General features: G+C 37.1%; 1 protein-coding gene across 3 annotated transcripts in view; it reads right to left on the reverse strand.

The window, feature by feature from the left end:
* Positions 1-14,097, reverse strand: part of FAM13C (family with sequence similarity 13 member C) — a 171,481-nt gene that overhangs the window by 3,347 nt on the left and 154,037 nt on the right. For 2 of the 3 annotated variants that reach the window (XM_007095805.3, XM_007095803.3), the window contains 5 exons: positions 11,734-11,815; positions 9,879-10,090; positions 3,827-3,922; positions 2,119-2,318; positions 415-516 (listed from right to left, as the gene is read on the reverse strand). In XM_007095805.3, the coding sequence (XP_007095867.1) occupies positions 415-516; positions 2,119-2,318; positions 3,827-3,922; positions 9,879-10,090; positions 11,734-11,815 (692 nt within the window). The remainder of the gene's footprint in view (positions 1-414; positions 517-2,118; positions 2,319-3,826; positions 3,923-9,878; positions 10,091-11,733; positions 11,816-14,097) is intronic. The other variant, XM_007095804.3, reaches the window with a different exon arrangement.

Genomic DNA, 14,097 nt, shown 5'->3' on the forward strand with positions numbered 1-14,097 from the left:
TTAAGGATAGATCCTAAAGTTTAAAAGATGTATTTAAAGCAAAGGAAGAATTAATGAAGTAGGGAATAATTTGTGAAACTAATCAAGAACAAATAAATTATATGGGTTAAAAAATCAAATAGATTTCTTAAAGTTTTAGATAAATTCAATAATTATAAAGAGATTTATAAGGCAAAGTTAGGAATTTTTGGAATTCATCTTTATTTTTTTAAAGGCTTATGTCATACTTGATGGCTACAGCCTCCCATAAAACATACCTAATAATGGCACTATTAGAATGTTGCATTAGATCTCAGTCACTATTGAAATTATTTATATCTTTTATAAATTCACGTTCCTGCTAAAAACTCCAGCTCATTCTTAATGATAGTTCCCTAGGAAATACTTGCTTAAAAAAATCTTTGCCCAACTTACCTTCCCGTTTGTTTAAAAAATTGTTCTTCAAATTCTCTTAAGGCTTTCCGAAGTCTCTTCTTGTCAGCCCTAGTTTCTCGGAGATGGTCAAGAAGTACAGGCCTATACCAAGTAAAATATGGATTTGCCATTACTAAACTCTGGCATAATTGAGACATCATTAAATGATTTATCTATTCAGCAAATCATACTATGATACAGAAGGGTTCTGCCTAAAAGTATCTTTTGAATAAATATAGTACATGTAGAACCTAATCATAGGGAAGCACATAAGCAGAGAATGAAAACAATGTCATAGGAGAAGAGAAAGAACAAAAGGAGAAAGGAGAGGAGAAAAAAGGCAAGCCGACTGAGTGACTAAGTCCATTACAAAATGTGGTTAGGGTGAGGCACCTGTCTAGCTCAGTCAGTAGAGCATGTGACTCTTGATCTCAGGGTTGTAAATTCAAGCCCCGCATTGGGTGTAGAGATTACTTAAAAATAAAATCTTAAAAAAAAAATGAAGTGTGATGAGGGTAATGACTATATGAATGGATGAGGGAAAAGGAGACATTTTAAAAGAATACTCACTGGTATTTGGTGATAGACTAGACTTAAGAGGCACAAGAGGAAGAGAGTTTAAAACAAGTTCCATCCTTAATGTAGAGTATGGGGAAAATGGCAAAAACCTTGGGAATGAAATTAGACCCAAAGTGAAGATAGAGTTACACTGAAAATTCTACTCACTTCATTCTACTAAGACAAAGCATATACTTTTAGAGCAGGAATTTTTATCTAGGGAACTTGTGCATGGTTTCAGAGACTGAACGCCCTGAAATTATATATTGACATTAAAAAAATATTCTAACACCCCTCAAAAGCTGCTTAAGAACCAAACAACCAACAAATAAATGAAGGAAAGGAAAGAGAGGAGAGAAAAAAGAAAGAAAACAAGAGCGGAAGGAAGATGGATTTTCTGCTTCCAAATGGGTTACTTCTCTGAGCCAAAGTTGTGGTACCAACTGATTCTACAAACACACTAAAATCCCAATTTACAACTTAGTCCTTAGTCTCACCTCATATATGTGGGTGGGTTCTATACCTATCTTGAGGTATACACTCACCACACTGTAATACATGTTAAAGGAAATCTCATAATCTGGCCTATAACATACAAACCAAAGAAGGTGAAATGATGAAGAGAAATGCCAACTACTAAATAATGGTAATGATAACAATAATGATAATACTAATGAAAATACAAATAGCTCCTGAAGGGCCATTAGGAGAAAAAGGGCAGCTCATTTACTGAAACCCAAGGTGATTCCCAGGCTAGAGAAACCATCTTATCTAAAGGCCCTGACAAATGTTGAACCACATGGGACCCCAATTCCTTTTGGTCTAGCATTTTCAAAAGCCAGCTCTGCTTCACACACTGCTGAGAATTAGACTGGTGCCAGAACCTCTGAAAAGGTATGCAACTAGAGGAAATTGAACATTAACATTTTTGGCATCTTTAGGACCTTATTGAGAGTGTTGGTTCCTCATGGCTTTGTCTTCTCAATTCTCCAATAAAGAGAACAACCAGATTATGCTTTTAGGCTGCTCTGGTAGGTTGCATTTTTTAGAGAATCTAACAGCTCTTGTGAATTTTGTAGGCACATGTAAGGTATCTCAGACTATAAAGAGTTAAAAAGAAACTCCATATTTAAGATTCACACTCACATAGTGGCCTCATGTAAATTGGACATGGATAGGGCTGGTTGTTTGGTTTCTTTTTTTTCATCTGACAGCAGGACCCTAATAGGTTCCGTCTCATTAGAGAAGGTGAGGTGGTCGCCAATAGGCAGGTGAGATGCTGGATCTGGCAGAGAAGGTTGCTGGCTTCCCTGTGGACAGTCTTCATCAGAGTCTTCTTCCTCCTGCTTATCACAAGCAGAGTTAAATAAAGTCACAAAAATGCTAAGTGACTCTTGAAGCAAAAACAGGAAGAGGAACCATAAATAGACACCATGAAAAGAGTAGGTGATCCCTGTACCACTGAAAACCCAGAAGGAAACAAACAAGAGTGACTCTTCCTCAGTTGTATCAAAAAACTTACAGAAGTTAATGATCAAAGAAGCACCCCATCCCCACCCACTGCTGGGCTAAAATGCTCAGCAAGTTCGTCTTTTTGCTGGACCAAAGAAGGCACAGAATCTAGGATATGGTCCCATTCTTGGCTGCACTGCCTACTAGTTCCTCCCTTTCACTCAGACCTGGACCCCAGCTTCACAACAGTTACATGGGTTAGGATGAAATGGACTTCAGACACCTTTTGTTATTCAGAAATACCCCAAATCAGATCCTGGTGTGGGCCACATTCAGATATAGAGGATAGTCAGAAAATTGACAAATTCAGGGAAGAGCTCTATGAAGGCCAAAGCAAAATGGAGTTCTGCTAATACTTACCACAACCAAAAGAATTTTTTGCAAGGAAATCTGAAAATCATACCCCATTTTAAACCATGCTTCTTTAATAGGAACATTTTAGAGATTATGAATCACTGTTGTGTTTGTCTTGAAAATTGTGAAATTATAAATGTAGTCCAGTATACTTAAATGTATATTTGTTAATGTTTATTCCTTTTTATACTGATATCTTGAGCAAGTGACTGTTTTAATATTAATGGAGTAGGATTTGTGGTGCCTTTCTAGTTCTGTATTCCCATAAATCATTCTTTATTAAAAACAGTCTAGCTCAATTTTAGTAGCCATGTTTTCTATTGAAATAAATCTTATGTCTTATTCAGTGATGGTCAAATGGTACCAAAAACAAATGTTGCATTTGTATCAAGGAACATGTAGTCAATTTTCTTATTAAAGAAGAAAAATTAACACACGGAATAGAAAGACTCTGTGTGGTTTAGCTGTGTTGTAAATTAGATGATGAAATTGAAATTCATCAGTTGTTCTCCTCATCCAAGAAATTAAAGCAAATATTAAAACTGGCTTCAAAAATGCAATTGCTGGGCACCTGGGTGGCTCAGTTGATTAAGTGTCTAACTCTTGATTTCAACTCAGTTCATGTTCTCATGTTTTGTGAGTTTGAGCCCCACATTGGACTCTATGCTTACAGTGCAGAGCCTACTTGGGATTCTCTCTCTTCCCCTCTCTTACCACCCCTCCCATGTGTGCTCTCTCACAAAATAAACTAAAAAATGCAGTTGCTATATATTCCTGTTTCATACTAGTTTTAATTATCATCCACCTGTTAAGTATGATATTTGGCTCAAAGGAGACCACATTTCTACTGTGTGAAATAACAACTGACATTTTTAGCAGCATATACTGCCAAAAAGGCTTCTTTATAACTGTCATAGTGCTGCCTCCCTACTTAAACAATACCAAGCACAAGTACAGGTTTCTAGTTAATGCAAGCATCCTGACTTACAATTGTTGGAATAAGGGAAGGTGTTGACAAGATTTGCTTGATAATTCTGTATCGGTCATAAAGAGGCTTTATGAGGTTCTTGTCTTGCTTAGCTACCTGAAAAACATGAAATTAATTATTGTTCCTTTCTCAGGCAAGAATGAAAGCATGTCAGTATTTTTAGCAGGCAAAAAAAAAAAAAAACAGTTTTGAAGCCTCAAAGTAAGGGATTAATAATACTATAATGCAACAGTAATTAGAAAAAGGGAAGACAATTATAAGATACTGTTTAAAGCACATGCCAATTTTCTTCCAGCAAAAGTTTCTTAAAGGGTAGGTCCAAGTTTAGAAAGATGTTTTTAAAGCTTCTGAAGGAATCCTAAATAGGTAATGGTAAGAAGCCTGTCATTTTACTTCTTCATTCTTAAAAAACAATATGTAGACCTATTGATTTTTCCTCTGAAACATGTATTTTATATGGATCTTCATGATTATATTCACAAACACAAACTTTGTACGGGTCTTCATCACAAGCTTGGAGTATATACTAGGTTACTGGCTAGCTCTGCCACAAACTATTTTTGATATGACAATTAACTTATTTGAATCCTTATCTTACCTGTACAATAAGGAGGTTGGAATTACAAAGTTCCTTCCAACTGAAAGATTTCATAAACTCTTGGTCCAAATATGTATTCTCCTAAGCACTATTTTTAACAGGTCACACTGCACATAAAAATTTAAATAGCTTCCTATTTATCTATCAATCCTCTATTTACCTACCCACCACCACTATAATCCTTCTCTCCATCCAAAGTGACCATCCAAAATGACCAAACCTCTGCTTGCCTTGGTTTTCCTCCCTTCTAATTTGCTATATGTTTACTACACACAATTTTTTCACTCTGGTCAGATGGTTCTCACTAAGCGACTAGCAGGAAGGAAACAGGAGAAATAGCACAGAGCAAATTACCCAGGTATCTTTTGTCAAAGTACACATACCCAAGGTGCTCTCTGGATCTCTGCCTTCCAGATCCCACAAAGGGATCCTGAAGGAAAAGAACATGACTTAAGTATGTGTATTTTTCAAACTTCCTAGTTATTCACATGTTACCCTACCCCTGTCCCAGTTGAGAACCGTTCTGGCCCACATTTAGCTCCCTTTTCTCTGAACTTTTCTATCTGATTATCTGGGCCTTAACTATGTACTGTGTTTCAGATTTGTCTGCCCAAATGAGTTAGAAGTTTCTTGAGGACAAAAATTATATCAGATATTTTAAAAAATTCTCACAGTACTCAACACATCCCCATTCCCTGCTATAAATATATCAACTCAGGTTTAAAAACAAAAGTACCCTAATTTTTAACAATCTTCATATAAATTCCATAGGCTATAACCTAAGAACTTTCATTTTCAGTAGAAAGATAGATCACCTCTCTCTGTAGAAGCCATTTAAGTATTGGTTAAGTAACCACAAGACCCTTTCGTTTTCCAGCCTAATAATTTCTTAAATATTTTCTTAGTCATGATACATCTTGCCATGAAAAAAACAAACCTTTTATCTATCTTATGGGGTTTTAATAGGTAATAAAGAAAAAAATCTCAATCCAAGTTCAGAAAACATGAACAATGTTTTTTATTCAGTATCTCATTGGGACTTATATTTCATAGAAAGCAACTTCAGAAAAATGATGCATTTAACTATTATTAGCATCTCTGTACAGCAGTTTGATTTTTGTAATTTTATTTATTTTTACTAAATTCTTTGGATTCTAGAAAAGCTAAATTTTGTCCTAAAAGAGGAAAATAGTGACCAAAGAGCAGCTTAGGATGATAAATGCCATTATAGAAGAATATCATCCAAAGATGCCAGATGAAAATCAGGGTCCATGTACAATGTATGCACTCATCTTTCACTCTGATTAGTTGATTTTACTCTTAGAATAATTACCAAAGCAATCCCTTGTATATGCTTTATATAGAAACTCCAAAAGTACACATAAAACATTAGCCGCAAACATTACCTGCTTGGGGATGGGAGACCTCTAGAGCTAGCAGATGGAGTGGCAAAGAATCTATTTAATGTGTGGCCATTTGTATTTTCTTTTGAACTATGTGAGATAGTATTACCAATTTTAAAAATTGTTTTATTATTTAAAATGACAAGTAGGCAAAATAACTTGATGGGATCTTACTTTTTTGTGCCCTTTACTTTTAAGTTGCCCTCTCTGCAAGGTATAACAACCAGTGGGTATAACAACCTACTACTCACTATATTTTCATTTTATTTTTTAAAATAAAATGAGTTATATATATTTTTAAAAACCTGCTTTCCTCCTCAAAGATGCTGCAGTTAGTGAAGGGCCAGAAGTAACTGCCATTACTCATCCAGTTAGTAAGTTGTGCCATGCACCTGATACCACCTACAGTTCTGGGAAAGGGCAATAAAATGGGTATAACATGCCAGCACCAATTCAGGATTTTTACAAGAAATGGACATAAATAGGCACCACAGTCAGATCTCAGGGATGACTCATTCACTTACAGTGCTCAATTTGTGCCATGCACCTGATACCACCCTACAGTTCTGAGAAAGGGCAATAAAATGGGTATGATGTGCCAGCACCAATTCAAGATTCTCACAAGAAATGGACATAAATAGGGACCACAGTCATACCTAAGGGATGATTCATCACTTACAGTGCTCAATGAATAGATACCCTGTGACCCAGAAGTTATTACCTCCAAAAATCATCTATAAATAAAAGAGGAAGAAAATTACCCTATAGCAGTATCTGAACTGACAAGGCAATGCTGTGGGATTTATCAGCTTTAGTATGGACTCTGACTAAACACCAAATGTAAAAATTTCATAAAGTTCTCTCTAGAAAAGAAATAATTCTTCATCTTGGAAATTTTAATATTTACAGTATTTTCAACAGTAAAGCAAGGACCCCAGATGAAAATAATCTGTCAATTTGAGTGTAAAGAAATAGAACCTAATCAGATAATCTCAAGTGCTAATGAGTTCACTGAGGATCCAGGAATAATATAGCTACTGTGGAAATTTGCAATCCTCCCTTGGCTGCTTCTGTGGTTTTTGGACTCTCCTGTAGGAACCACCTGATAGCTGACTAGCCACTATCAGGTTTGCTATTTTAACTCCCCCCCCTCCCCCAGGAACAATACTACAGCTTTAGATATTGAGAGCTACATATTCCACTACAGATGCTTTCTATTTAAAGGGCCTCACTTTAGCCTACTGCAGAGATGCTAGCTTTATCTGAAGGGGCTTCTGACACTTATTATACAGTTTAACAGATACTTCATTTAAAATAATAGAAATAAATTGCCATTTAAGCAAAGATAACTTCCAAACAACAAATATGTTTCTCTGATCTTTAGACTCTCTGTGCATGTGCCTATTAGACTTAGATGTCTCAGTAGGGTGACCAACCATCCCCATTTTTCCAGGATGGGGCATTTTGAAAGACGTGAAATTTTTAGCATCCAGGAAAATCCAAGGAAACCAGGGATGGTTGGTCACTGTATTCCTCAAAAATATTAAAGTGAACGTGTTAAAAACAGAACCTCTTAATTTTTCACTCTCATCCTGAATCTGTTCCTTCTGTAGTTTTCCCTATCTCAGTAAATGGACCTGTCACCATCTTGGATTCTTCCTTTCCTTCCCTCCTACCATCCAATGATTCAGCACATCCTTTTGATTATACATCCAAAATATACTTTGAGTATGTCTATTTCTTTCCGTCCCCAAGGCTTTCATGCTAGTCCAAACCACCCATTTCATCGTTCTCTATCCAGAATTTTCCCCTGTGATTTGTTCTCCATGCAGCAATCACAAAGATCTTTTAGGGGCACCTGGGTGGCTCAGTCCGTTAAGTGTTCAACTTCAGCTCAGGTCATGATCTCGCAGTTCATGAGTTCAAGCCCCCCGTCGGGTTCTGTGCTGATAGCTGAGACTGGAGCCTGCTTCAGATTCTGTCACACACACACACACACACACACACACACACACACACACACCCCTCTCTCTGCCCTTCCCCTGCTCTCTCTCTCTCTCTCTCTCTCTCAAGAATAAATATTTTTAAAAATTTCAGAAGTATCTTTTAAATGTAAATCACACCATGTCACTTTCCTGCTTTCAACGACTCAACAGTTTTCCAATACTTTAGGTAGTAACTTAAAAGGTACTATGTCAGGGGCCCCAGCCTGACTTTCTGACATCTCATGCCATCCTGTGCTCTAGCCCTCAGACCCAAGAATTCTAAGTACACACAATCTCTTCCCTCAAGGCCTTCATATTGGCAGTTCCATCTGCCTAAAATGATTTTTGCTGCTCTCTTGGCCTGCTGATTCTTCATTAAATGTCACCTATTGGCCTTCCTAGTCACATTATATAAAGTAGAAAGCATACCCATTATTTTCTATACTATCTAATTCTTTGCACACTACTTATCAAAATCTTTAATAATTTTACTTATTGAGCTGTTTATTTGTTGTTTTATCCCAATTTTCAGAATTACATGAGTTTCATGAGGGCAGTAACCCTCATAGCTTCTCTATCTTATTATATCCAATATGTATCATACCTCACAACACATTGTTGTGCCTATTATGGCACTCAAATATTTTTTCAAATTAATGATTGCCCACCAGTCACCAGGCATCTTTCCTTATTGTCACAATAATTACGTAAGTAGGTATTATCTGTATTTTATAGATGAATAAATTGAATCTCAGAGAACTAATTCACTTACTAAGTATACATAGCTAGAAAGTGGCTTATTGAAGCATTGAGTCCTGATCTAAGTCTACTCTACCAATCCTAACTCATCCCTCACTGCCCTAATCAAGTAGAACATAGAATTAGGGGTGTGTGTGTGTGTGTGTGTGTGTTACCCACTTATCCGCTGGCTATCATAAAAATCCAGAATCTTTGGTGGGGTGGAATGAGTTGGCCAAGTGGATAAAAACCTATTCACTTCTTACAACATAGAATTGTTTTTTTTTAATCTAAAAGTATTTCATAAAAATAGAGGTGGCCAAGGGCCCATTTCTGCTTGTACATCACAAGTCTCCATGTAAAGAACAAGTCCAGGGGCATATGGTGAGCCTTTTGGGATTTGGCATATGTTGTCACCTATGATTAAGACCATATAATGTGCAATAGAACAGGTAAAGTCACCATTCTTATCAATAATACTTGATTCCAAAGTTAAATATGTTAGTTCGTTCATTCATCTGTCCATTCATTCAGCAAACATTTATTCAATACCTACTATGTACAGACACTGTAGGATCATGAGCTACAAATAGCTATTCTACTCAAGAGGTCTAAAGTATAAAATGAGAGATAGAAAATGTCATACAGCATAGTTAGGGCTATGATATGCAAGCTACAACTCTTACTCAAGAAATTAAAGGCAATCATACCACTTTTAGAGTTGATACAGAAAGGACTACAAGGAAGGTTCCTGGTCATAAATGAAATGTAAGCATAGATGTGCAGGATGAGAAGATATGCAGGATGTGAAATCTTTCACAAAGATTTCAAAACTAAGATGTCTAAAGACTTCAGTCTAAAGACTAAAACTGAGGTCTTTAGACATCTTTTTACCTAACACTCTCTTAAAAAGCCTACCTATCTATCTTATAAGATACTAAACCATTTTCCTTACTATGTATACCTCATCCCAGCTGCATTATTTTTTAAATAAAATATATGGTAAAATGGGATTGTAACACTAGTCTTGGGTTAATTTGCTAATTTATTGGGGGAATAATGGAGAAAGTAGATATGATACACCCTAATATCTTTGCTATTTGCTTCCTACCAGCATGCAATAGTATAACTTCCAGAATAACATTCTGGAATTAAGTGGCAACACCTATAGGTCATGGTCAATAACTTGCTAGGTCACCTGACTGAAATTCAGAACCAGTCTCCTAAAGATGTTTATGTAGTGCCAAGTGCTCGTACAAATTGGTCAAAACCATAATCTCTCTGGAATCCTATTGAATGTTGGGACCTGTGAGGATATGGTGAGGTACCTTAGAATCCTCCTGAGCAGGAAGTTGCTCTGTCTTCTCCTTTAGGCATGTCAGCACAGTATCAGGAGTGTCCTCTCCAGAGGAGCTTGGCTCAGGGCCCACAGCTTCTGGCTTCCCATTCTCTCTGGGGACTGCAGGTTGCTCACAGGACAGGTTTCTAGGTAGGTCTTTGGGAGCACTCCCTTGTTCTTCTGACAATTTCAGCTTTAGTTCTAAGAGAAATGCCATGAGTTACCATGAGCAAGGAGGACTCACTGGGCTTAAGAGCAGAGAGCCTTTCAGAAATTCCCACCACTGATGTGAAGTCAGTGGAAATGGACACTATTGCTGATAGCTTTCCACAGGGCAAGGGCAGCCTTAATAACTAGAACAAACAGCATATCTCCTACTCAGGTGTGAAAACAAAGGGCTCTAGAGACTGGGATCTTATGGAAGTTGAGGGTTATGTGTAGAAGTAAGTCAGTGGTTTAAATTTCAGAGGATGAGATCTAGAGGAAGATGGTACCAGGCCCTCAAATATTTCACCCAATACCTACCACAACACCTGGAATTCTATACTCACTGGTTCATTTACTTGAGTTTTGAAAGTTTTGTGTCATTAAGAGCCCCTGTGTAAATGCAAGCACTTCTGTAAGGCTTTACACATGCAGACATCTGAGGAAATACAGGAGGGATAGGATATGAGAGATGGGAGTGCAGTCCCAACTTGACAATTTTGTCTAATGTCATCTTTTAAAATCCAGGATTCACCATTATTGCAATGTGTTTTTATATAAACCTAAATAACAAAGTAAAAAAGCAACTTGGGAATTATCATGGAATTAAATTTCAGAATATGCTAAAGGTGGCCACTTATATTGATTTCTCAATTACAGAGCTCATTTTCTTTGTTTGGTGTTTGTTTTTTAGTTATACTCTGGTGTGATGTTTAAACATTGCATATTTTATAAACCTGCAACATCATTACAGTTTAATACCACTGAATTCAGATTCCCTTCCAGTTCCTTATCACCTTTGGAAAATTTACAAATTTGGAAAAATTTCCACATCTAAGTATTGAAATAAGAATGTGGAAAGAGAAGGAAAATTAATTTTTTTATAATTTTTTAAAGTTTATTTTGAGAGAGAGAGAGAGAGAGAGAGAGAGAGAGAGAGAGAGAGAGAGAGAATCCCAAGCAGGCTCTGCATTGTCAGCACAGAACTGGATGTGGGGTTCAGACTCATGAAATGTGATATCATGACCTGAGCCAAAGTCAGATGCTTAACCGACTGAGCCAGCCACCCAGGCACCCCAGAGGAGGCAAATAAATTTTTATTGGTAAATACCATAGTCCTTTTAAATGGATTTTAGAGTTAATTAACACTCATATCATCATCATAATCTCCAGAGAAAGAAGAAAGAAGAACACTGGATTAGGAGGTAAGAGCACTGAGTTTTATATCTAGCGCACTACCTCCCAGCTACATAAATTGTCTCTATCTCTGGACATAAATGTCTTCATAGGTACAATGCGTTATGCGGAGTAAATGATTGTTCAGGCCTTTTTCTAACATCCAAGAATCCAGTAACCTAGGGGGAAGTTAATACTCCACGTGTTGAAATGTTCCTGGCACTGAAGTGAATCATTTCTCTTTGGAGTCTGGAGTTCTTCAATCTCTTTGTAAGGAGAATTATTAGATGGGGCCAAATAATGAAAGGGACCCAGGACCATTTATTTCAAAATGGAGCCTCCAATCTACGTGAGAGATGAGGTTAAAGAGGGCACAGGTGGAAAAGAATAAAAAATACCTTGGAGCAAATTATCTATTTTAACTGCTTCCTTTATGGAAAAAGAGACTCTTGGCTGGAACTTACCTTTAAGTTGTTTACGACCTTTAGCCAAATCATTCATCCATTTCAGGACTTCAGGATTAGAAGTCTTGTCACCATGTGAAGGCTACAAAGGAGGGGAAAGTGTGGGTGGAAGGGAGGGAGGGAGGGAAAGAAAGGTAAGAAAGGAAAATCAAAATTTTTAGACAGCCAAGACACACAGAGATGGTTCAGAAACATAAATCTGGGAGAGAAATTCATGTATGACAACTTCCAGATAGAGTTAGTTCTGAAAAACAAAGCAAACATTCTTGAACTCCTCCACACTTTTGTCCTTTCCATGGGCATTGTTCCTAAACATGCCTGGTCACTCATCACTTTTCATATAGCCTGTCCATGCCAGTGTCCCCTACAGTCTGACCATCAATCACCCTGTGGTCCACTCACACCCCACATGTGGTTGCTAGGCCATTCTTCATATCAGCGCAAATGACTGCACTGATACAAACCAGTGCTTACTCCCTTGCCTGTACTTACAAACAAGGTTTATGACCACAACTTGTCTGGTTTATACTAACAAACTCAAAGATTTCCTATCAGTCATTTCCACCAAGCTCAAGAAAGGAGACCCCAGGATGTCTAACACCTGACAATAGTCTGGGAAATCAGTACTTCAGGGGGATACCCAGATTTCTAATCATCTCACTGTTTATACACTCAATATACTACTAGGCTAGCACTAAAGTCAAACTTAATTATATGTGTCTGACCTTGGTCAAATTACTTAGCCTCAGTTTCATCTGCCAAATGAGGATTACACCAACATCTGCCTCATAAGGTTGCTGTGAGGGATAAATTAGTTGATGTATGTAAAACAGTGAAAGTAGTTACTGGAATATGCTATACCCTACAGGTGTGTTAGCTATAATTACAAATGTTATTATTATTATTATTACTGGTGGTGACAATAGTAATAGTGTCACTATCAGACTTTCATGGGAATTCTGGATATGTTTTCACCAACAAACATACATGTAGGGGTATGTATCTCTTGCCAAGTAGCTAATCAAAGTTGGATGTGGCAATAAAAATTATTTTTGATTTTGGAAGGAAATGACTCTGTTAATACAAATCATTCACTTTGATTTCTGGGTTTCTTCTCAGAGCATGAAAGTGGATTTTCTACAGGAGAGAAACTAGGAAAGAAAGATAGACATACTTAGTCTCCATCCCCATAGATCAGTGAGATCATTCTTAAACAAATCAGAGCCACCTGATAACTTCAATGCAGACTCAAGAAAATTAATGGTTACTTTAAATTGAATATATACAAGACTATATAGGAATGTTTACAATGACTTGATCATAATTATAATATTGCTAGAAATATGTACATTGATAAGTAAATATGTACATTGGCTAAGTCTAGGGGCTGTGCCATATTTTTTTTTAAAGCATCCACTAAGTCTGTATAACGTTAGCAAGTTTCTGGTGAGAGAAAGGCATCGGGAGAGAAATGTGTCTCTCCTAGGTTCAAAGGAAAAAACAGTGCTTGTTTTGACATAGTCATCAAATGTACATGGGAAAATAAATATATTAATAGTGAAACACAAGGCACAGTTCTGTCACTTCTAGAGTGATGTAAAAACCACATATGTCTGAATCAAGATGGAAACGATTGAAGGAAAACAACAGTGTTTTTTTCCTACGGGAGCTCAGATGGGATAGCATAGATGCTTTCTATGAGTGAAGGCCTGGTTTCAGTACCTTGGACAGTGACACAAGGACACACCTCCCAAACAGCTTAGCCTGGTGCTACCCATGATGTGCTAGGATGATGCACTGTACCTCTTCCCTGATACACAGATTAGTATGCTGGCTTTGGGTAACAGCCTGGTTATATGGACAGCCAATGTTTTACATTTAGTTTCACAAAATCCTCACAGAGTTCTACCCTCTGATCTGTAAACACATCTTATTCACCTGGAAAACATCTTTGTCACTGGATATGCTCTACACAGTTACCACCTTTCAAGTTAGTTAATTCGAGTTAGTTAACATATAGTGTAGACTTGACTTCAGGAATAGAACCCAGTGACTCATCTCTTACATATGACACCCAGTGCTCACCCCAAAAAGTGCCCTCCTTAATGCCCATCACCCATTTAACACACTCCCTGGCCCCAATCATCTTTTGAAGTAATGTTAAGAACAAAAGCCTAAAACCCTAGAAACAAGGACTACTAAAGAAATGAGCTCTCACTACTGCAAATAGGACGTAGGAAAAATTTAAGGCTGATTTTTTCTTCTGACAAAATATTTTAAAGCCTGGAATCATTTTCTGAAATGATTTTTTTTATTTCTTTACTCCTGGGGGAGCTTTCGAAAGAGGTTAAATCAAGCTCACAA

The sequence above is a fragment of the Panthera tigris genome, chromosome D2 (genome assembly GCF_018350195.1).
Source record: "Panthera tigris isolate Pti1 chromosome D2, P.tigris_Pti1_mat1.1, whole genome shotgun sequence".
In the NCBI taxonomy this organism is placed as follows: Eukaryota; Metazoa; Chordata; class Mammalia; order Carnivora; family Felidae; genus Panthera; species Panthera tigris.